Here is a 22,383-nt window from a genome sequence, read left to right as displayed (position 1 = left end):
CACATCGTCTCATTATGGTAAACATGTATGCCAAGTTATTTCAAAATCCCTTCATGGAAAGCGAAGTTATAGACCAGACACGAAACAAGACCCTGTTTTAACCTTTGACCTCTAAGTGTGACCTTGACCTTGGAACTAGGGGTCTAGGTCTTGCGCATGACACTTTGTCTCATTATGGTGCCAAGTTATTTCAAAATCCTTTTATGGATAGCAGAGTAACAGCCCAGACAGTAATTTACAGACGGACAGTGCAATTTTAATATGCCCACCTTCAAGGGGGGTGGGGGTGGGGAAGAGAGAGAGAGCGGGCCATAAAAAACGTATTTGAAGATAGCTCAGATGAAATGTTGAACAATACAATATTTGCGAGATAGGTTCACTTTTGTGGAAATAGAACCAGAATTCAGCACAAGTATATGCAAAATGGAAACGTTGTCTGAACTGCTAGTTATACTAAACTTTTCTGTTCTTGTAATATTGTAGATAAATGTACAAACCGCCACAAAGTTATATGGCATTGGACATATATATGTCTAGGCCAATAAAATATCCGACTTGACTTGACTTGACTTGATAAAGTGGTATACACTCAGCTGAGTGAACACTGTGTGATTACTTCCATCTCCCATAATGATTAGGGAATTTTCACTGGGTCAGTTCATACATGAAGGTTATAATATCAACACCAATATCTTTCAGTAGCAGAGAATAAATTTATTTTGTAAAGTTTTAAAATCATATGTATTAACAAACTTGTATTAAATGCGAAAAGAGAAGTAAATTCATGTATAAATAATAACGAACTGCAAAAGAAAACTGAGACAAACTAAACTCATGTGTGATTACATATGAACCGCACCTTGAGAAAACCAACATAGTGCATTTGCGACCAGCATGGATCCAGACCAGCCTGCGCATTCGCGCAGTCTGGTCAGGATCCATGCTGTTCGCTAACGGTTTCTCTAACTGCAACTGGCTTTGAAAGCGAACAGCATGGATCCTGACCAGACTGCGCAAAGCCACTATGTTGGTTTTCTCATGGCGCGGCTCAATTATGGAAAAGAAGTCAAAGTTTACAACATACCCAACCCTTCAATTATACAACAATATAGTGAATAGAATTTGTTTAGTCAAAAATGATTACAAAATGAAACTTGGTCTTTGCATATGAAACAAAAAATGATAATTTACCGCACCAGTTGTTTTTAAATCAAATTACTTTTAATTAGAAACAACTCCTTACCTAGATATATTTGTTTTTGAGAGAAAATTTCAAGGAAAGTGAACTTAATGATACATATTTTAGAAACATTTTTTTGTAAGTCTTTGCTATGTTCTTAACACAACTTTTTTAAATGTTAAATCTCTCTTAGATGTTAGTAACTTTCAAAAACTAGCTCAATTTTTTTATCCGAGACAGATCTCAGCTTCAGAACATTTACCAGTGTAGGCACTACCTGGTTCAAAAGTTTTAGACCAGTCTCTGACTGATCAGTTTCAACATGTTTTAAAACAACCATTCAAATGCTTAAGATTTATCTGGTCTCCAAACTCACTTACCTCTCCATCATGGATTTCAGTTGAAAATCAATACATCTTATTTAAACAACCATTCTTTTAAGAGCAATACTGAACAGTATTTACTTACTTAATTTTATTACGATCCTAAAGTTCCTTGGATTTCTAAAACAGAAAATACATTTTTTGGTAAAATAATTCAAAAAAGAAAATTGACATAAAAAGACAGTTTCAATTTTACAAGTATCAATCACATTCAAGGCACTCTTATTTCACGAAACAACTTGTAAAAATGGACAAGCAAGGACCATGTGTAAACAAAATCCTTTTAATATGAACTTTCTGCTTCTTACCCTAGACTTAGATAAGGATTTCTATTGTTAATTGAACTATTTATGTAATTAACACTGTATGAAATATTCCTACTCTTGTCCCATATAATTCACTTGTAATTAACCTGTGCTAAATTTCTAAAATGGGCTGGTCCATCTTCCAATTTGGACAGTACCATTAACTGTTAAAAGGGTTGCTTACCAAAATGTAGACTGGCTCCCGTCCCTATGTTTGTTCTTATTTACATATATACAAGTTCATTCATTAAGAGGGAAGTAACACCAGCAGGTTATCTATACACTGACATTTTTTATTGCCCCTGGCTCCGAACATAGGTTCAGCCATCAGATAAAATGTGCTATTTTAGAGGCTTAAGATTTTCTAATTTTGCTGGCAGTATTTATATAAAAATAACCATGCAGCCAGGGAGCCAGGCTAACCAAAATGATACTGGCTGAACAGCGAACAGTGCAGACCATGATTAGACAGAATGGATGTGAAGGCTGATCTTGGACTGCACTGGTCGCAAAGGCAGAATCACTTTTCTTGCCTACCTATCGGGGAAAGTATACATTTATCCAAGCACGCGCCAGGGATAGATATTCCTGTCTTTCCCTAGGGAAAAACCATGTCTAAAATAGCGTGCACTAAGGTGACGTCACATAGTACTGGTACCATTGTTACGTCATAAACTTTATAAATAATGTCAGGAAATACCAAAAACCTATTTGTCTCAACAATATAGATTTTGAACATGATAGGCAAGAAAAATGATCTAACATGTCTGCCTGTGTAAGACAGCTGTTTTCCCTACCCTCGGGACAGCATGGATAAAAAACCTCGCTAATGCTCGGATTTCCATTCCACACTGTCCCTCGGGTAGGGAAAACCCCATCTTACACAGGCAGGCATGTAAGATCCTTATAGTCACCAGCAGGCTAAAGGTTAAAATTTCTAAATATTCCATCTGTCATAACGGGGGATTAACCAAAGCTTAGTTTTTGCTACAATTCTAAAGAAATTTCGCTGTTTTTTTTTTTCAGAAGTTAAAAAGGGCAAACTTTTATTTGAATATTTGTTACATGACAAATTTCCAGCAAACAAAAACACTCAGCAGGCTTTAGGAGGTATAAATCTTGTCTTTTATGTCATGTTGTTATCCATGTTTGTAACCTGACTGAAAGAAAGAGATAATTAGTTTCTAGAGAGAAGATATTGGTTTGACAGATTTTTGTTTCAAATATTACAGACTACTGACCAGTCAATACTTTAGGAAGTATTATAAGTATTTCTCAGGATATTTCTTTTACATTCTACTCGATTACTGCACATTTAACTATAAATGACTAAATTCTGATCTATTTAGTTATAAAATATAAACTAACTACTTTTGCACAACCCTTTCAATATCAAGAACTTATCTGCAAAACCCTTTACTACAATGAGAACTTTATGCACTACTAGTATCTAGTACTTTTTGCACAGCCCTTTCTAATATTGTGTACTTTCTGCACAACCCTTTCTAACATTCTGTACTTTTTGCACAACTCTTTCAATATTCTGTACTTTTTGTACAACCCTTTTCAATATTTTGTACTTTTTGTGCAACCCTTTTCAATATTCTGTACTTTTTGCACAACCCTTTCCAATATACTGTACTTTTTGCACAACCCTTTCCAATATTCTATACTTTTTGCACACCCCTTTTAATATTTTCCACTTTTTGCACAACCCTTTATAATATCACTTTTTGTTATTATGCTTATCAAATGACAATTATTAAATACACAGAAAAATGCATTACACAACCAAAGCAATTTCATAAGTGATACAGCAACAACTTTGAAATTTCTGGAACACAAAATAAATTTGTATATTAAATTACTTCTAACAATGTGAACATCAAAAAAGAAGATGAGGTCAATCATACACTGATACATGTTACAACATTTAGAGAATAAAACAACACAACCTTAAAACAGATAATCAGTTAAAGGATTATACATAGTCAAGAAATCAACCTAACTTGTTAACCTTTATCCTGCTACATTTCTAAAATGGACTGGTCCATCACATTCAATTTGGGCAGCACCACTTATTATTCAAAGGGGTTTTCACTGAAAATTAACTGACTGAATAGCGGACAGTGCAGACCATGATTAGACTGCACGGATGTGTAGGCTGATCTTAGTCTGCACTGGTCGCAAGGGCAGAATCACTTGCTGCCAGCAGGCTAAAGATTAAATAAATTCTTACACACAAATAAACACCCACTCCACAAAAATATGGAATAAATAAGCAAGACTGATGATCTGCCAATAAATAAAGTGTGATGAAAAATTACTACAGCATCGCTAAATAGAATTATTCGGAAAAATGGACAGTTTCAGCACCCAGATTAGTGACTACTAGTCTGAATAGAGATGGAACTTCCACACACTTCTTTCACAGTCACATACTTTTATTACTCAAGAAATTTCTGAGGTCATGTAAAAACCGGCATTTAATTGCAACAAATGCTGATCTTGTTCTGAATGTCTCAAGTGTAAACAATGAACGGCAGAATGTGTATAACTGCGTAGAATATATCTGTTCTAATAACACTGAACATCATGGCTGGCAAATCTAGGGCAACAGTGTCAAAACTTTGGATTACTTACAATGTATATAAAGGCTACAGACTATAAAGTATGATACAAAAACATCACGAAAAGCATCAAATTTGTAGTATATATTAAGGAATGGTTGAAATATAAAAATGTAACTGTGTAGTAAAGATTTATAACTGGAATGGCGCCCGTAAACATTGTACATGACAGTTAACATCACCTATGAAATCTTTGGAATGATATAATATTTTCAAATAAACACCAAAACAATCATGTATATAGGTTTATCTACTAATACCAGGTGTGTGAATTGAGATTCAAAATATTGTGAAACAAGACATTTTCCACAATATGTGTAATACACAGACAGAGATTTTATAAATCAAGCCTAAAATACATTTCTACAGTGTTAGAACCTCACATCATTTCTAACGTAACACAATACTTGCAATCAAAGGTTAAATGGAACTTAACAAAGGAAACTAAGAACAGCTCAAACTCGAATTTCAAGGGCTCAAGTGTTTTATTTCAAGAAAACCGAATTACGATATAAAATAAAATTTTGTGCCATGTTTTAGGGACGGGACTTGAAAATGTATTCGGGATAGCGTAAGTTTTGAGATAAGTGAGATCGAGTTATTGACTCATCTGTATTTAGACATGCTATTTGTTCATCTGATCCTAATACAAATGCTTTCTGTATCAGGCAACAAATTCTTAATTACAGCTGAAAGTGCACCAAAATCAGCGGTTTTGAGTGGTTTCTGGTTTAGAGGGAGTCCACTGTATACATACAAAGAAACATACCCATAGATGTACCTGTGGTGTTAACTAATTTTGCTCACACATATGGAATGTAGGTAAGACTCACCACAGTTCTATATAAAGGCAATAAAGAACACATATTGATCAAAACAAAAAATCTTAAAATATCTAACAATTTCGTTCAGATCTGAAATGAGTGAAAGAAAACATTTCTGTCAAAACAAAGTAACAGCTTTTGTAAAAGAAAAAAAAAACAAAAAAAAAAACAAAGTATTTGCAGAAACTGTACTGTATACATATTACATGTGTTTATGCATCAGTTATTTCTTATTATTACTGTACATATATAAACAACAAGGTGCAGTCCTGATGATATACTGTGTAACTAACACTAAAATATACAAATATATTTTAAGTACAAAGTAATATGTTTTATAGTTTTCTGTTTAAAACAGTGCACAATTAGACTTGACATCAAGGTTTATGAACCTCATCATGCTTAAGTACTAATATCCTTCTATATAACAGGCACTATTTTTATAGGAAATGTGCCATTCAATAGTCAAAATATGTGTTCTAGTCAATGAAAGATTTCAGCTTTACTCCCAATAATTAGTATCATGACAATAAAATTGGTAGACAAACTGATTTATTTCATAAACATGAAAAGAGTTGCATAATAAGCAAGTTAATTACACAGCAATTATGCACAGTACACTTGCTATTTCTGAACCTTTTAATTACCTGTAAAGACTGTGCCAAAACATAATTATGCTATATCTTGTGCAAGTAATCTTCCCTCCAATTACATACATTAACTAAATAATCGTGTGAATTAATTATCTAACCCCACTGATCATTCTGTTAATTGTAAGTTCCAAAATTGGAAGTTTCGTTTTTCAATCTAGGTTTTAAAATCTGAAATATAAGTATTAAGATTTTAGGGTATATACTGACAATCATTCTGTGATGCAGTGACGTAGGGGGTTTCAGCCTCTGACCCACAAGTCAGAATCCAGTGAGATCAAAACATGACTGATTTCCACAATACCTTACTTAGACCAGAGTATAGTCTGGTCAGACATCTAGCAAGCAGTCAAAGCATAGCTAAAAAAATTTTGAGAACTTTTTCTACAACCAATGTAAAATATAAGACATAAGCTGAAACTCATCTGACAAGTCAGTAAATATTCAGATGTTTATGTACATATGCTGAGTTACCAATTTACTTGAAAATTATTGACCCTTATTTTGAGAAGTGATGTTTTTCATCAGACTTTAACCTTTACCCTGCTAAATTTCTAAAATGGACTGGTCCATCATTCAATTTGGGCAATACCATTTGTCATTCAATATTCAGAAAATTTACTTACTGAACAGTGAACAGTGCAGACCATGATCAGCCTGCACGGACATGCTGGCTGATCTTGGTCTGCACCAGCTGCAAAGGCAAAACCAATTGCCGCCAGCAGGCTAAAGGTCAATGCCAGTCTTGAAAGAAATGCATTGATATTTTGCTTGTAGTCAAAAAAGTACAGTATAACTGAAAAACTAAGAAAAACAAAAAAAAATAAAATCTGTGTTTATTTTTGCTCTTAATAAATCAAAGAGCACCCAAATAATAAACACGCTGTATAGACAGTGTTATGCATACTAAATGCAATACACAATGTAAAAATAGAAAGTCTAACTGCCATAAATATATATCTACTGGATTTCATACAAGTAAAATATGCAACCGTACCTCCACATAAAAATAAAAATTCACAATAAACAGGAGCTGTCTCCATAGGATGACATATGCCCCCGATGGCACTTTGAATGAGTAGTTATGGCCGATGTTAGAGTTTAGGACCTTTGACCTACGGAGCTGGGTCTTGCGCGCGACACGTCGTCTTACTGTGTCACACATTCATGCGTAGTTATTTTAAAATCCATGCATGAATGACAAAGATATGGACCGGACACGTCCATCAATGCACTATCATGAAAAATGACCTTTAACGTCTAAGTGTGACCTTGACCTTTGAGCTACGGACCTGGGTCTTGCGCGCGACACGTCGTCTTACTGTGGTACACATTCATGCCAAGTGATTTGAAAATCCATCCATGGTTGACAAAGATATGGACCGGACACGCCCATCAATGCACTATCCTTTAAAGTCTAAGTGTGATCTTGACCTTTGAGCTACGGACCTGGGTCTTGCGCGCGACACGTCGTCTTACTATGGTACACATTCATGCCACGTTATTTGAAAATCTATCCATCGATGACAAAGATATGGACCGGACACGCCCATCAATGCACTATCTTTTAATGTCTAAGTGTGACCTTGACCTTTGAGCTACGGACCTGGGTCTTGCGCGCGACACGTCGTCTTACTGTGGTACACATTCATGCCAAGTTATTTGAAAATCCATCCATCGATGACAAAGATATGGACCGGACACGCCCATCAATGCACTATCCTTTAATGTCTAAGTGTGACCTTGACCTTTGAGCTACGGACCTGGGTCTTGCGCGCGACACGTCGTCTTACTGTGGTACACATTCATGCCAAGTTATTTGAAAATCCATCCATCGATGACAAAGATATGGACCGGACACAAAAATTGCGGACAGACTGACAGACTGACAGACCGACAGATTGACAGACTGACAGACGGACAGACGGTTCAAAAACTATATGCCTCCCTTCGGGGGCATAAAAAAACAAATATATCTGGATTTCACCCATATTTAACTATAGTGCTTCCTCATATACATATATCATATCTAATAATACATATGTGGGACTGGAGATGTCCTTTTATTTGTCATGTAAATTCGAGGTGTGTAAAACTAAATGGTAGTCTACCATATTTGTTGGCTCATTTTGAAATTAATATACTAATCAACAAAACACACAGTTCCTCCTAAAAAAAGTTCTAACTCCGCCATATTGTTGCCAAAACTGGACTTTTTAAATACCTGACACAGTGAACAACTAGAGCTGCTTTTGAGAAAAGCACATGTCTCCCACAACTGCCTAATCATTTAGTGATTCAAAGTGGTTTGGGTGGTTTGGGTGAATGGTTCTCATCAGTAATGTCTGGGAGTTCTGGATGGTTTAGACGAATGGACCCCGATTCGTAATTCAAGGGCCATAATTCAAAAGTGCCTGGGCTGATTTGGCTAGTTATCGAATTTGGCCGAGGACTTATGGTCAAACACATTTTGTTCAAGTTTGGTGGAGATCAGATAAGAAATGTTCGACTTAGAGTGCGGGCAAGCTTTGTGACAGACAGACAGACAGACAGACAGGAGTAAATCAATATGTCTCCCACACCACTTTATGGTGGGAGACATAAAATTTAATATGAACAAGAGGACCATGATGGTCCTGAATCGCTCACCTGTTCCCACATGACCCAGTTTTGAGTATGACGTCGTTTTTTCTATTATTTGACAAGTGACCTAGTTTTTGAACTCATGTGACCCAGTTTTGAACTTGATCTAGATATCATCAAGATAAAAATTCTGACTAATTTTCAAGAAGATCCATTGAAAAATATGGCCTCTAGGGAGGTCAAAAGATTTTTCAAATTTTAGACCTACTGACCTAGTTTTTGACTGCAGTTGACCCAGTTTCGAAACTTGACCTAGATATCATCAAGATGAACATTCAGACCAACTTTCATACAGATCCCATGAAAAGTATGACCTCTAGAGAGGTCACAAGGTTTTTCTATTTTTAGACCTACTGACCTAGTTTTTGACCGCAGTTGACCCAGTTTCGAACTTGACCTAGGTAACATCAAGATGAACATTCAGACTAACTTTCATACCGATCCCATGAAAAATATGGCCTTTAGAGAGGTCACAAGGTTTTTTTATTATTTGACCTACTGACCTAGTTTTTGATGGCACGTGACCCAGTTTCAAACTTGACCTAGATATCATCAAGGTGATTATTCTGACCAATTTTCATGAAGATCTATTCAAGGGTATGGCCTCTAGAGAGGTCACAAGGCTTTTCTATTTTAAGACATATTGACCTAGTTTTTGATCGCAGTTGACCCAGTTTCAAACCTGACCTTTATATCATCAAGATAAACATTCAGACCAATTTTCATACAGATCCCTTAAAAAATATGACCTCTAGAGAGGTCACAAGGTTTTTTTCATAATTTGACCTACTGACCTACTTTTTGAAGACACGTGACCCACTTTTGAACCTGACCTAGATATCATCAAGATGAACATTCTGACCAATTTTTATGAAGATCCATTCAAAAGTATGGACTCTAGAGAGGTCACAAGGTTTTCTATTTTTAGACCTACTGACCTAGTTTTTGACCGCACATGACCCAGTTTTGAACTTGACCTAGATATCATCAAGATGAACATTCAGACCAATTTTCATACAGATCCCATGAAAAATATGGCCTTTAGAGAGGTCACAAGATTTTTCTATTATCTGACCTTCTGACCTAGTTTTTGATGGCATGTGACCCAGTTTCAAACTTGACCTAGATATCATCAAGGTGAACATTCTGACCAATTTTCATGAAGATTTTGTGAAAAATATGGCCTCTAGAGAGGTCACAAGGTTTTTCTATTTTTAGACCTACTGACCTAGTTTTTGACCGCACGTGACCCAGTTTCGAACTTGACCTAGATATCATCAAGGTGAACATCCTGACCAACTTTCATAAAGATCCCATGAAAAGTGTGACCTCTAGAGTGGTCACAAGCAAAAGTTTACGCATGCATGAACGGACGACGGACGCTGCACGATCACAAAAGCTCACCTTGTCACTTTGTGACAGGTGAGCTAATAAATAAGCCATTCTGGTACAAATAAATGTATTAACATGAACAAACAATGGGAGCATACAAGCTTTTGACTCTAAGCAATAACATCATTCTGTGCATTCTGTCACATCTATACTGAGTTTTAAACGTATTAAGTTTCTCTTCCAGCAGATCATATAATTTTATACAATTACAAATACAATGTACTCTAATGTATTGAATTTCTTTTAATAATTAGCTAAATGCCTAAAATGAACTAACAGTACAAAATAGTTTTTCAAACATCAGACTGAATTTGCTGTTAAAATTCTCTTTCATACACATTCACCTCAATGCTTATATTCTGGAAGCATATAAAACAATGTTCATCCAAAATGACAACGAAAAATCATTCTTAACATGAAATAATTTTAACTATTTACAATATGGCCTTAAATTAAACCAACTCCAGTTGTTATTTTGAGATTCTTCTTTGCTGTAGATCACATTTGCTTCACCGTTCCAAGTTTTGTTCATTCTGTTCCTAGGTCAGAGGCATTCTCTCATTCAACACGGCCGACTCAAACACATCATCCTGTAAAATATGTAAACATATTCCATTAACACAGTGTTTGGCAAATTTAACTTTTCTTCTATTTGCTCCCTGCATACTAGTTTCTTACAATACCTAGACTCTAATCTGTGTGCTATGTGAAACTACAACGACTGATCTTTACTTGACCTTGACATTAATATAAGAAGTGGAAAATGTGTGCATCAGTTATTGAGAAAACACTTCATCCATACTGACACTGGATATAATTGACGATAATAGTTTGCAATGAAATGACCCGAAAAGAAAGGAACTGAAATTATGGGTAATGAAACTTTTTTACCTTTTATCATCTATAACTGAAATACATGTAAGCTTAGCCTTACATGCCTTTTTATGGCAATGATACAGAAGCACTTGCACCAACGCTATATCCTTGTTTTACATAATAATAATTTAAGGCTAAAATATAGCAGAAACCAATTTTGCCACACTTTTGACTGGTTTTTAGAATTTTAATCAAGCGATATAAATCCCTAGTTGTAACTAATTAAGGGAAGATTGCAGCTGTGTTCTGCTCTATGCTACAGTTTCAGCACCACAGCTAAAGGTTTCAGTATTCCAACACCACATCATATCTCATACAGGTAGTGAGAGACACAGCTCTTATTATGGTATACATGTACAATAAAGTTTGGCAAAAATTTTATACATTTCATGATTTGTGGCTTTCTTTTCACTAAAATGAATTACTGTTTGATCCACCTTTACTGCAACAAATTTGTCCCTGATTTCTGTTTAAGTATAAAACAATAGCCACTTGTGCTGATTACATGACACTTTTAGCTCACTCACACGAGAATCTCCAGGCCATGCTTAATATTGTGGAATATTGCTCGAAGAGGGACAAGGTGATAATAAATCCAGAAAAATCAGAAATTCTACCAATCAGATCAAAAGAGCTGGAACCACCCTATCTGAATGATAAAGAAGTAAAGCAAACTGGTAGTCTTAAACATCTTGGTATACAAAGAAACTCTAAGAACGTCGTAAATACAGATGACCATCTTAAAACAGCGCGTCAAGACAATATATGCATTGTTAGGGCCTGGTCTAAACGCTAGGAGAGGCTTATCCCCAAAGGTTGCTATGAAGCTATGGAAGACGTACGTCATACCTCGGTCGTTGTATGGAATAGAAGTTCTCCACACAAAGAAATCTGACATACAACAGCTGGAGAAACAACAGAGGACTATGTTGAAACACTTTCAAGGCCTTCCAGAGAGGGCAGCAAATGCTGGGGTTCATATTTTACAAGGTGCAGAACCGATAGAATCACTCCTAGACAAGAACTAACTTTCACTATTTCTTAATATCTGTCGCCTTAAAGGGTCAAATGAGCATGAGATACTCTCTAGACAGCTTACAATGTCAACTCCAGGAGGGAAGTCTTTTTCTACAACCATTCAAGATGTTCTCAGAAAGTACTCCTTGCCAAGTGCCAGAACATTACTTAACGATCCGCCTTCAAAGCCGAAATGGAAATCGATGGCAGACAAAGCAGTATCAAATTACTGGCACAAAGAATGGACATCTCAGCTTAGTGAAAAATCATCTCTGAAGTACCTGCAGATTCAGTGAAGACCTACAAAGGAACTGCACAATATATGGCAGTCGGTACGCCCAAGGGAACACGAGGTGAAGCGGGCAGAGATAAAAGTAAGACTAGTGACTGGCACCTACGTACTACAAACGAATGCTGCTATTGCAGCAAAAATTAACAAAGCAGAAGTCACCAGAACATGCCAGCCACGTAATAAATCTGACGAAGATTTACAACACTTCATCCTGGATTGTAGAGAATTGCAAAGAGTCTAGAACAAAGGGACTTCAAATGCTCAAAAACATACTTGATAGAATCCACCCTGAGGGCTTTAACATGCTGGTGAAGTCAAACAACCTTCTACAGCTTGTGATGGACTGTACTCACAAAGATATTTCAAAGCATATCCATCTGAGGAGAAGAGATCAAGTTGACATAGAGCATGGAAGCCAAGCGTTATGCTACCATCTTCAAAGCATCCGATCGCTCAAACTTACACCTAGCTCAACTAATTAATATACCCCTCACTGCCTCTATCTGTCAATTGCAAATAAGTACTCAGACCACAAGAGTAAAAGTAAAAATATCAATATTATTATTATACTATAACTGAATACTCAGACCATAAAATATTAAGACTGAACTGTAAAGTATACTGATAAAGCGCATGTGTGAAGTAGACTGAGAATATAGAGATAATTTTGCAAATGTGATACTGATTGATTATTAACTGCTGGATACACATAAGTGATGTAAATAGACAGTCAAGCGTATATATGTTCACTGCATGATGTTCATGGTGATGGATTTATTTTGATTCACATGGATTATACTATGCCAGCTGCTCTGCTGGCAGTGCCAATATAGAGATTGGGAAACTACCTGAAGAACCAGAACCAGAACCAGAATAGCATTTACATCATACATCATTCTATTCTGAGAACTTGGAGACGGTATAAAACCTTCTTAAATTTTCAAAATATCTTGAATAGTTTTCAATTAATCAGAAAAAAAGTTTTGATCAGTTCTTTCTATTATAAAAATATAGCCATTTTTTGACATAAAAAATTTTTTTTTGACATTATTTGTGACTGGATTGTTTTTATGTTTGTTTGTTTTGGGTTAATGCCATTTTTCAACAGTCATTTAAAGATGGGCAGTTAACCTAACCAATGTTCCTGGATTCTGTACCAGTACAAACCTATTCTCTGCAAGTAACTGCCAACTTCCCCACATGAATCAGAAGTAGAGGACGATTGATTTCAGACACAATGTCTTTTATCAAATCGTCACAACCTCTTACAGCTTAGGTGGATCTAACAGTAGTATCCAATAAATATACAATAAGTATCCAATGAAATATACAGTAAGTATCCAATGAAATATGTAGATTACATGCAACTTTACGGTCTGAGCATGATCTGCTTGACTCCCACAAGCTGCTATAAGCTAATACATTTCCATCACATATCTGACATTGTGTGAGTAAAGCAATACCCTGTCATACTATTGGTACTACTGATATTGCAGTAGTGTAACAGCAATCTGATGCTGTCTCAAGCAGAACATTTTGGTCAAATTCACTTGGTCTGTAAAGGAATTCAGATGTTTTGGCAGAAAAAGTTAACATGTGATAAAAAGCATATTATATTTGTATTTGTCCATATTAATTCTTTCTACAGCCTTGCATTTTATTCAACTCATTTAATAAATTCAATACACCAAGACACTTGTGAAATATCTTCATATATTTCTGCTATATTTCCTTATATTACAAATTTGTAAAACGCTCAATGTGCCTTTGACCGAAGTGTAACTGATAATTATGCTTTCTTTATGCTTCAGTCTATTAGATGGGGAAAAATAAATATTCAATATAGGCATGCATTGCCTTATAGATAACCCTGGTCCTGAACTATTAAGCAATTTCATATTATCTTCATAATCCAACAATAAAAACCAGAAAAAAACTAGAGATATCACTAAAGGTGATGACTTTAGTGATGAATGTACCCCCCGCATGCACTGACACAGTACATTGCAATTTGACGCACACAAGACTGCATAATTATGTGGACTGTATGTATATAGACTGTATGTATACAGTATAGTAACAATAAACAAAGTCCCATAACTACGCAGAATATTTATCTAAAAGAACGTAACATGCACCATGCACAACTAGGGTTAGTACTGATCACTTGTGTGAAGTTGGTACTGATCACTTGTGTGAAGTTTCATTAAATTGTGCGCAAGGGTTCGGAAGATTAGGCGTGCACAAGATTGCATATGCAGACTGTATGTACATAGTATGTTAACAAGAAACAAAGTCCCATAACTCTGCAATTTTTGTTGTTGAAAGAACCTAACATGCCCCATGCACAACTACTGTTGTTACTGATCACTTGTATGAAGTTTCATTAAATTGTGTCATAGGGATGAGGAGAGATGGTGCGCACAAGATTGTGTCTACGGACAGACAGACAACCTGAAACCAGTATACCCCCTCTTACAACTTTGTCGTCGGGGGGTACAATAAATATGAATTCAATACCATAAAATGAAGTAAAATGAAAACAACCTAGAACTGCCAAAATACCCTTATAATATATAACCTTCATGCAACCTGGATAGATAATCGAACAAGTACCTACCGATTCTGTATTTCCCATCTGTTTAACAAACAACATTTTAAAACATTTTTTCCCAAAATGTGTGCAATAAAATGATAAAGTTTTCTAATATGATGTAATACCTGAATGTCATGTTATAAGTAGATTATGGTAGCATAAAGGTACCAGATTACTTAAGCAGGTGGAATAATGTGTTTCAAATGGCCACTACTCAATGTTTCCTCACTATAAATTCCTATTCAGAATATTACCTTCTTACCAAAATACAATTAAAACCAGCTCTGAAGAAATATCTTGGATAAGTATTTAAATGTATCAAAGGAGTTATTAAATATTCAATTTGTCTGGCCTGTGCAGACTTTTCTAGGAATAGTACATGTACTGCTTTTAACATAATTTAAAACAAGAGCTGTCAGTGGACAGCGCGCTTGACTATTCCCAGTGCTTGATAGTATAATATAAGCAATGAGTAAAACTTTAACATTACAATAAGCATATTCTAAGTCGAAAAGGGGCCATAATTCAGTTAAAATGCTTGATAAAGTTGCCTCCTCCTTCTTACAGACTGAGGTCATGATGGCAAACAAGTACGCAAAATATGAAAGCAATATCTCAATGGACTTTGAAAATATTTGGGGTGGTACACAAACTTTAACATTTATTCTAAGTCGAAAAAGGGCCATAATTCAGTCAAAATGCTTGATAGAGTTGCCTCTTCCTTTTTACAGACTGGGGTCATGATGGTAAACAAGTATGCAAAATATGAAAGCAATATCTCAATGGACTTTGAAAATATTTGGGGTGGTACGCGAACTTTAACATTTATTCTAATTCGAAAAGGGGTCATAATTCAGTCAAAATGCTTGATAGAGTTGCCTCCTCCTTTTTATAGACTGGGGTCATAATGGTAAACAAGTATGCAAAATATGAAAGCAATATCTCAATGGACTTTGAAAATATTTGGGGTGGTACGCAAACTTTAACATTTGTGTGACGCTCACGCTCACGCTATCCCTCACGCTCACGCCGACGCGAGTAGGATAGCTCCCCTATTCTTCGAAAAGTCGAGCTAAAAAATGTTTCACTGCATATAATTAACATAGAAATAAGCTATGGTATGGTATGGTATGGCTGTTTTATGTAAATAATTAATATGGTATGGTGTGACTGTTTCTATGCATATAATTAACATAGTAATAAGGTATGGTATGGGTGCTTTTATAAATCTAATTCACTTAGTGATAAGATATGTAGACTGTTTTAGTGCATATAATTAGCATAAAAATAAGGTATGGTATGGCTGTTTTAATGCCTATAATTAACACAGTAAAATGGCAAGGTATGACTGTTTTTATACATATTATTAAACACAGAAATAAGGTATGGTATGACACACATGTGATGTTATTTGTGTTATTAGTTCTACTATTGGTACTATCCCTAATAATTGAAATAAACATCATATTACACCACTAAAATAATAAAACGATCATAGAGAAACAGCTACCTTTTTGATTTTGTTTGAAAGTTTCTTGAAGAACCTTGCCCCTTTACTGCTGCGTATCTGTACAGAATCCCCCTGTTCATCCTCCCCCTCTTCCAGGGCACAACTGTCAACTCCTGGCAGCTCTCCTTCCGCCCCACCTGCATTCTCTACCAACTTCATGTAACGGTACTCCAGCCTGTATGATAAAAACAACACTGATCATTCATATTCAAGGACCACTGGTTTTCAAAAATCTCACTGTTAAAATCACTACTGTGGAATCAGAAAATTCATGGGGGAAATGATTTTTGTGGATTTCATGGTTGTATTAATCCATGAAATATTAACCTTTACCCTGATAAATTTCTACAATGGACTGGTCCATCACTCAATTCGGACAATACCATTTATTACTTGAAGGCATGTTCACTTAAAATTTGCTGACTGGTCGCAAAGGCAAAACCACTTGGGAGGGACGAGAGATCACTAGAAAAGTAACAAAAGATGAATACATTTTAAAATAAACTGACCATTCGTTGTAAACAAGAATTAGTTTCTACCATTCATTATGATAAACAGTTTTTTACGCACCTATGTAAAATTATTACTGAAACTTTATTTTGGAAGATAAACTTCACGTTATCTGACAACAAGAGCACCGCCTTGCGGGTGCTGACGCTCACCTGATTTTTTTTGTATAATAGAAATATTGTCCTACCCATGATTTTCTAAGTCTAAAAAGGGCCATTATTCTTGCAAAAAGCAGGATAGAATTATGTTTCTTGATGTACAGTGTCCACTTATGATGGTGAAAAACTGTTGCAAGTTTTAAAGCAATAGCTTTGATAGTTTATGAGAAAAGAAGTTGACTTAAACATAATACTCAACCAAGAAAATGATTTTCTAAGTCCAAAAGGGGCAATAATTATTGCAAAAAGCAGGATGGAGTTATGTTGCTTGCTTTACAGAGTCAGCTTATGATGGTGAACAAGTGTTGCAAGTTTCAAAGCAATAGCTTTGATAGTTTAAGAGAAAAAGTTGACCTAAACATAAAACTTAACCAAGAAATCTGATATTTTCTAAGTCCAAAAGGGGCCATAAATCTTGCAAAAAGCAGGATGGAGTTATGTTTTTTGCTGTACAGGGTCAGCTTATGATGGTGAACAAGTGTTGCAAGTTTTAAAGCAATAGCTTTGATAGTTTAGGATAAAAGCTGACCTAAACATAAAACTTAACAAAGAAAACTGATTTTCTAAGTCCAAAAGGGGCAATAATTCTTGCAAAAAGCAAGATGGAGTTATGTTTCTTGATGTACAGGGTCTGCTTATGATGGTGAACAAGTATTCCAAGTTTCAAAGCAATAGCTTTGATAGTTTAGGAGAAAAGTTGACCTAAACATAAAACTTAACCAAGAAATCTGATATTTTCTAAGTACAAAAGGGGCCATAAATCTTGCAAAAAGCAGGATGGAGTTATGTTTCTTGCTATACAGGGTCAGCTTATGATGGTGAACAAGTATTCCAAGTTTCAAAGCAATAGCTTTGATAGTTTAGGAGAAAAGCTGACCTAAACATAAAACTTAACCAGGCAACGCCGACGCCGACAACCGCTCAAGTGATGACAATAACTCATCATTTTTTTTCAAAAAATCAGATGAGCTAAAAAAGACAATTTTCCATACTGAAATTTGAAATACTGAAATTTGAAAAGCGAACACTATAAATACTGAATATCTAATATGTGAGAGATCACATGATATAAAGTTCTGGAAACACTTACTTTTTGTTTTTCCTCCAGAAGAAGCAGACAAGGAGGAAGAACAACAGTGCCAAGACCACCACTACTGGTACAGCTACCTGAACCTGTGTAATAAAAATTCAAGTCCAAATATTTATTATATACCTTACTACCTGCCTCGTATGAATCTTTACCACACTCATTTTACTGCCATTTTCATCCCCATCATGGAACATCAACATGATGTGTTTGAAACATGCATTCATATAAAGTGATAGTTCTTGAAAACAAAATGTCACAAATAACAGGTATGATTGATAAAATGACTGCATTAATACTTTGACTAACCCTGATGAATATGCTTATGCTTAACTGATTGATGGAACTTAAAAAAAATCCTTCGAGACAAAAACTGTCATAGTGTGATTTATGTGTTTGTTCTGGGTTTAACATCATTTTTCAACAATATTTCAGTTATTCAACAGCAGTTAACCTGACCCGTGCTCCTGGATTCTGTACCAGTACAAACCTGTTCTCTGCAAGTAACTTCCAACTTCCCCACATGAATCAGAGGTGGAGGGCAAATGATTTCAGATATCAAATCCTAATGGAGACCATACGCCTCGTCTAGGGACCAAACTCATGACCCTGCGATCTGCAGACTGCACTCTCCCTATTAAGCTAATAGTCATGGTGTTAGAATTCCCCTTAAATGGAAGAAGTTAGAATAAAACTTGAGAGTTTGTACGGTGTATCAGTACATACTATAAGTGGCAGGGAAGCCAGTCTGACTGTACATTTCTGTTTCTCCTCAATCTTCTGCATGTTATCTGGTACCAAACAATGACTGAAAGTACATCAATATATATATTAAAGAAACCATTTACACACATATGTGCATCTTTAACTTGTTCTCTAGTACCAAACAATGACTAAAGTATATCATTTCTAACATTAAGGATATCATTTATTCACAAAAGTACATCTTCTGCATATTCTCATTACTATATAATGATTGAAAGTATACCATCTTACATCAAAGATACCATTTACAAACTTAAACAAATCTCTGGTTTGTTCACTGGTACAAATTAAAGACAGAAAAAATATAATTTGAGCCGCGCCATGAGAAAACCAACATAGTGCATTTGCGACCAGCATGGATTCAGACTAGCCAGCACATCAGCTTCAGAAATACTGGTTTATCTGTTTTAGACTGTATTTTCACTTTTCTAACCAGTTCATAACATGAAAAATAAGAAATATTGGTCAAAAAACAAGACAGAAAAGTAAAAGATTCTGCAGGAAATTCAAATACAGATGACCAGTAGGATATAACTATTATTAATCTACCAGGTTTTCATAGCACCTTTTTCATGACAAACACATTCAAAGGCACTTTATATAGTACAAAGGCAGCCACTCAGGGCATCAAATTCAGCCTCTCCCAGTACAGACACACAACAATCTTGGCAGTGATCTCTCTCTAGAAGTTTTGGTTTAAATCCGCCTGAAAGTGTTGGAGGAGTTGCGTAGATAAACTTTGAGATGTGTGGACAAGAATTTCTGTACAGATGCAACTATTGGTCAACTTACCATTTTGGCTAGCAACAAGAGCTGTCACTAATGGTGACAAATGCCCCCACAGTGCCTTGACCTTTAACCTGGTGACCTTGACCTTTGACCTTGTGACCCCAAAGTCAATAGGGATCGTGTACTCAATAAGTACTATCAGCATGTGAAGTTTGAAGGTCCTGGGTGCATTGGTTCGCGAGTAAAGTGCCTTCATGCAAAATAAAAAGTTAACATTGACCCCTGTGACCTTGACCTTTGACCTGGTGATCCAAAAGTCAGTACGGGTCATGTACTCAATAGGTACTATCAGCATGTGAAGTTTGAAGGTCCTGGGTGCAGTGGTTCGCGAGTAAAGTGCCTTCATGCAAAAAGTTAACATTGGCCCCTGTGACCTTGACCTTTGATCTGGTGACCCCAAAGTCAGTAGGGGTCTTGTACTCAATAAGTACTATCAGCATGTGAAGTTTGAAGGTCCTGGGTGCAGTGGTTCGCAAGTAAAGTGCCTTCATGCAAAAAGTTAACGTTGTGACGAACGAACAAACTAACGAACAAACAAACAGATGGACCGTTGAAAACTAATATGCCTCCCTTCGGGGGCATAAAAACTTGTTTCTTAATTCAAACATACCCTCCTTGCGAACTGTTCCCATTTGTAACAAATACCTACTACTATAAACATGGTTCATACAAACCTTGGAGGAAAGTAGTGTATGGTCTGTGTACCCTGTAAACATTCTCCAACAACTCGACTGAAGTCTTCCTTCTGACAAATAGGGCAGGCAAGTCTCGTGTTCCACATGAAATGGAACATACATCCGTCACACGTACCATCAGCACATTTTGGTGGCAGAGTTATATCCCCTTGCCCCTTCTGATCCTCATCACACCGTAAACTGACCAGTGAGTGACGGCCTGCAGGACAAGCTCTTGTTGGCCTGGAATAGGATAACAAATTCACCAATCAAAATTTCTGTACATTCTAAATACAAAACCTTAGACAAAAGATGTGTGTACCTGAAGTTTTTTGTTGTGACAAAACTTTAGATTCGACTTTCATAAAAAGGAATTCATACAAAAGAAAATGTATCTTGGATTCATGAACACAAAATCAGCTCTGGACTAGTGCTGCTTCTGAGAAAAGTGCATGTCTCCCATAACTGCCTTATCAGACTTTCAGTGCTTTATCAAAAAAAAGTTTCAAGGGCCATAATTCTGAAGGGCCTGGGGCGATTTGACTTGGCCGTGGACTTATTGGCAAACACATTTTGTTCAAGTTTGGTGAAGAGCAGATGAGAAATGTTCGACTAAGAGTGCAGACAAGATTTGTGACAGACAGACAAGCAGACTGATAAGACACGCACACAGACAGGAATTAATCAATATGTCTCCCACTGTGTGGTGGGAGACATAAATATACAATCTTACTGTGTATTTGACATCCATGTATTGTCACTTCAAATCTGTCTATATTATCATTTCATATTTACCTGTATTAATCTCTTAGTATCAACCTGTATTTCATTTCATATTAACCTGTATTAATCACTTAGTATCAACCTGTATTTCATTTCATATTAACCTGTATTAATCTCTTAGTATCAACCTGTATTTCATTTCATATTAACCTGTATTAATCTCTTAGTATCAACCTGTATTTCATTTCATATCAACCTGTATTAATCTCTTAGTATCAACTTGTATTTCATTTCATACTTAGCATCAACCTGTATTTCATTTCATATTGACCTGTATCAATCTCTTAGCATCAACCTGTATTACATTTCATATTAACCTGTATCAATCTCTTAGCATCAACCTGTATTTCATTTCATATTAACCTGTATCAATCTCTTAGGATCAACCTGTATTTCATTTCATATTGACCTGTATCAATCACTTAGTATCAACCTGTATTTCATTTCATATTGACCTGTATCAATCTCTTAGCATCAACCTGTATTTCATTTAATATTGACCTGTATCAATCTCTTAGCATCAAGCTGTATTTCATTTCATATTGACCTGTATCAATCTCTTAGCATCAAGCTGTATTTCATTTCATATTGACCTGTATCAATCATTTAGCATCAAGCTGTATTTCATTTCATATTGACCTGTATCAATCATTTAGGATCAACCTGTATTTCATTTCATATTGACCTGTATCAATCACTTAGTATCAACCTGTATTTCATTTCATATTGACCTGTATCAATCACTTAGGATCAACCTGTATTTCATTTCATATTGACCTGTATCAATCACTTAGTATCAACCTGTATTTCATTTCATATTAACCTGTATCAATCACTTAGTATCAACCTGTATTTCATTTCATATTAACTTGTATTAATCACTTAGTATCAACCTGTATTTCATTTCATATTAACCTGTATCAATCACTTAGGATCAACCTGTATTTCATTTCATATTAACCTGTATCAATCACTTAGGATCAACCTGTATTTCATTTCATATTAACCTGTATTAATCTCTTAGTATCAACCTGTATTTCATTTCATATTAACCTGTATCAATCTCTTAGCATCAACCTGTATTTCATTTCATATGAACCTGTATCAATCACTTAGCATCAACCTGTATTTCATTTCATATGAACCTTATCAATCACTTAGTATCAACCTGTATTTCATTTCATATGAACTTGTATTAATCACTCAGTATCAACCTGTATTTCATTTCATATTAACTTGTATTAATCTCTCAGTATCAACCTGTATTTTATTTCATATTAACTTGTATTAATCACTCAGTATCAACCTGTATTATCAGT

The 22,383-nt window shown here is 35.6% G+C and overlaps 1 protein-coding gene across 4 annotated transcripts in view; it reads right to left on the bottom strand.

Annotated features, from left to right (window-relative positions):
- Nucleotides 1–689: 689 nt before the first annotated feature.
- LOC123528880 (endosome/lysosome-associated apoptosis and autophagy regulator family member 2-like) overlaps nt 690–22,383 on the bottom strand; it is a 73,460-nt gene continuing 51,766 nt past the window's right edge. For 3 of the 4 annotated variants that reach the window (XM_053521531.1, XM_053521529.1, XM_053521532.1), the window contains 6 exons: nt 20,282–20,524; nt 18,780–18,861; nt 18,057–18,139; nt 16,299–16,473; nt 14,813–14,830; nt 690–10,597 (listed from right to left, as the gene is read on the bottom strand). In XM_053521531.1, coding sequence (XP_053377506.1) covers nt 10,547–10,597; nt 14,813–14,830; nt 16,299–16,473; nt 18,057–18,139; nt 18,780–18,861; nt 20,282–20,524 — 652 coding nt within the window. In that variant the 3' untranslated portion in view covers nt 690–10,546. The remainder of the gene's footprint in view (nt 10,598–14,812; nt 14,831–16,298; nt 16,474–18,056; nt 18,140–18,779; nt 18,862–20,281; nt 20,525–22,383) is intronic. The other variant, XM_053521530.1, reaches the window with a different exon arrangement.

Source organism: Mercenaria mercenaria, chromosome 13, assembly GCF_021730395.1.
Source record: "Mercenaria mercenaria strain notata chromosome 13, MADL_Memer_1, whole genome shotgun sequence".
In the NCBI taxonomy this organism is placed as follows: domain Eukaryota; kingdom Metazoa; phylum Mollusca; class Bivalvia; order Venerida; family Veneridae; genus Mercenaria; species Mercenaria mercenaria.
Note: the sequence above shows the minus strand (reverse complement) of the source record. Positions and strands in the feature narration are given on the sequence as shown.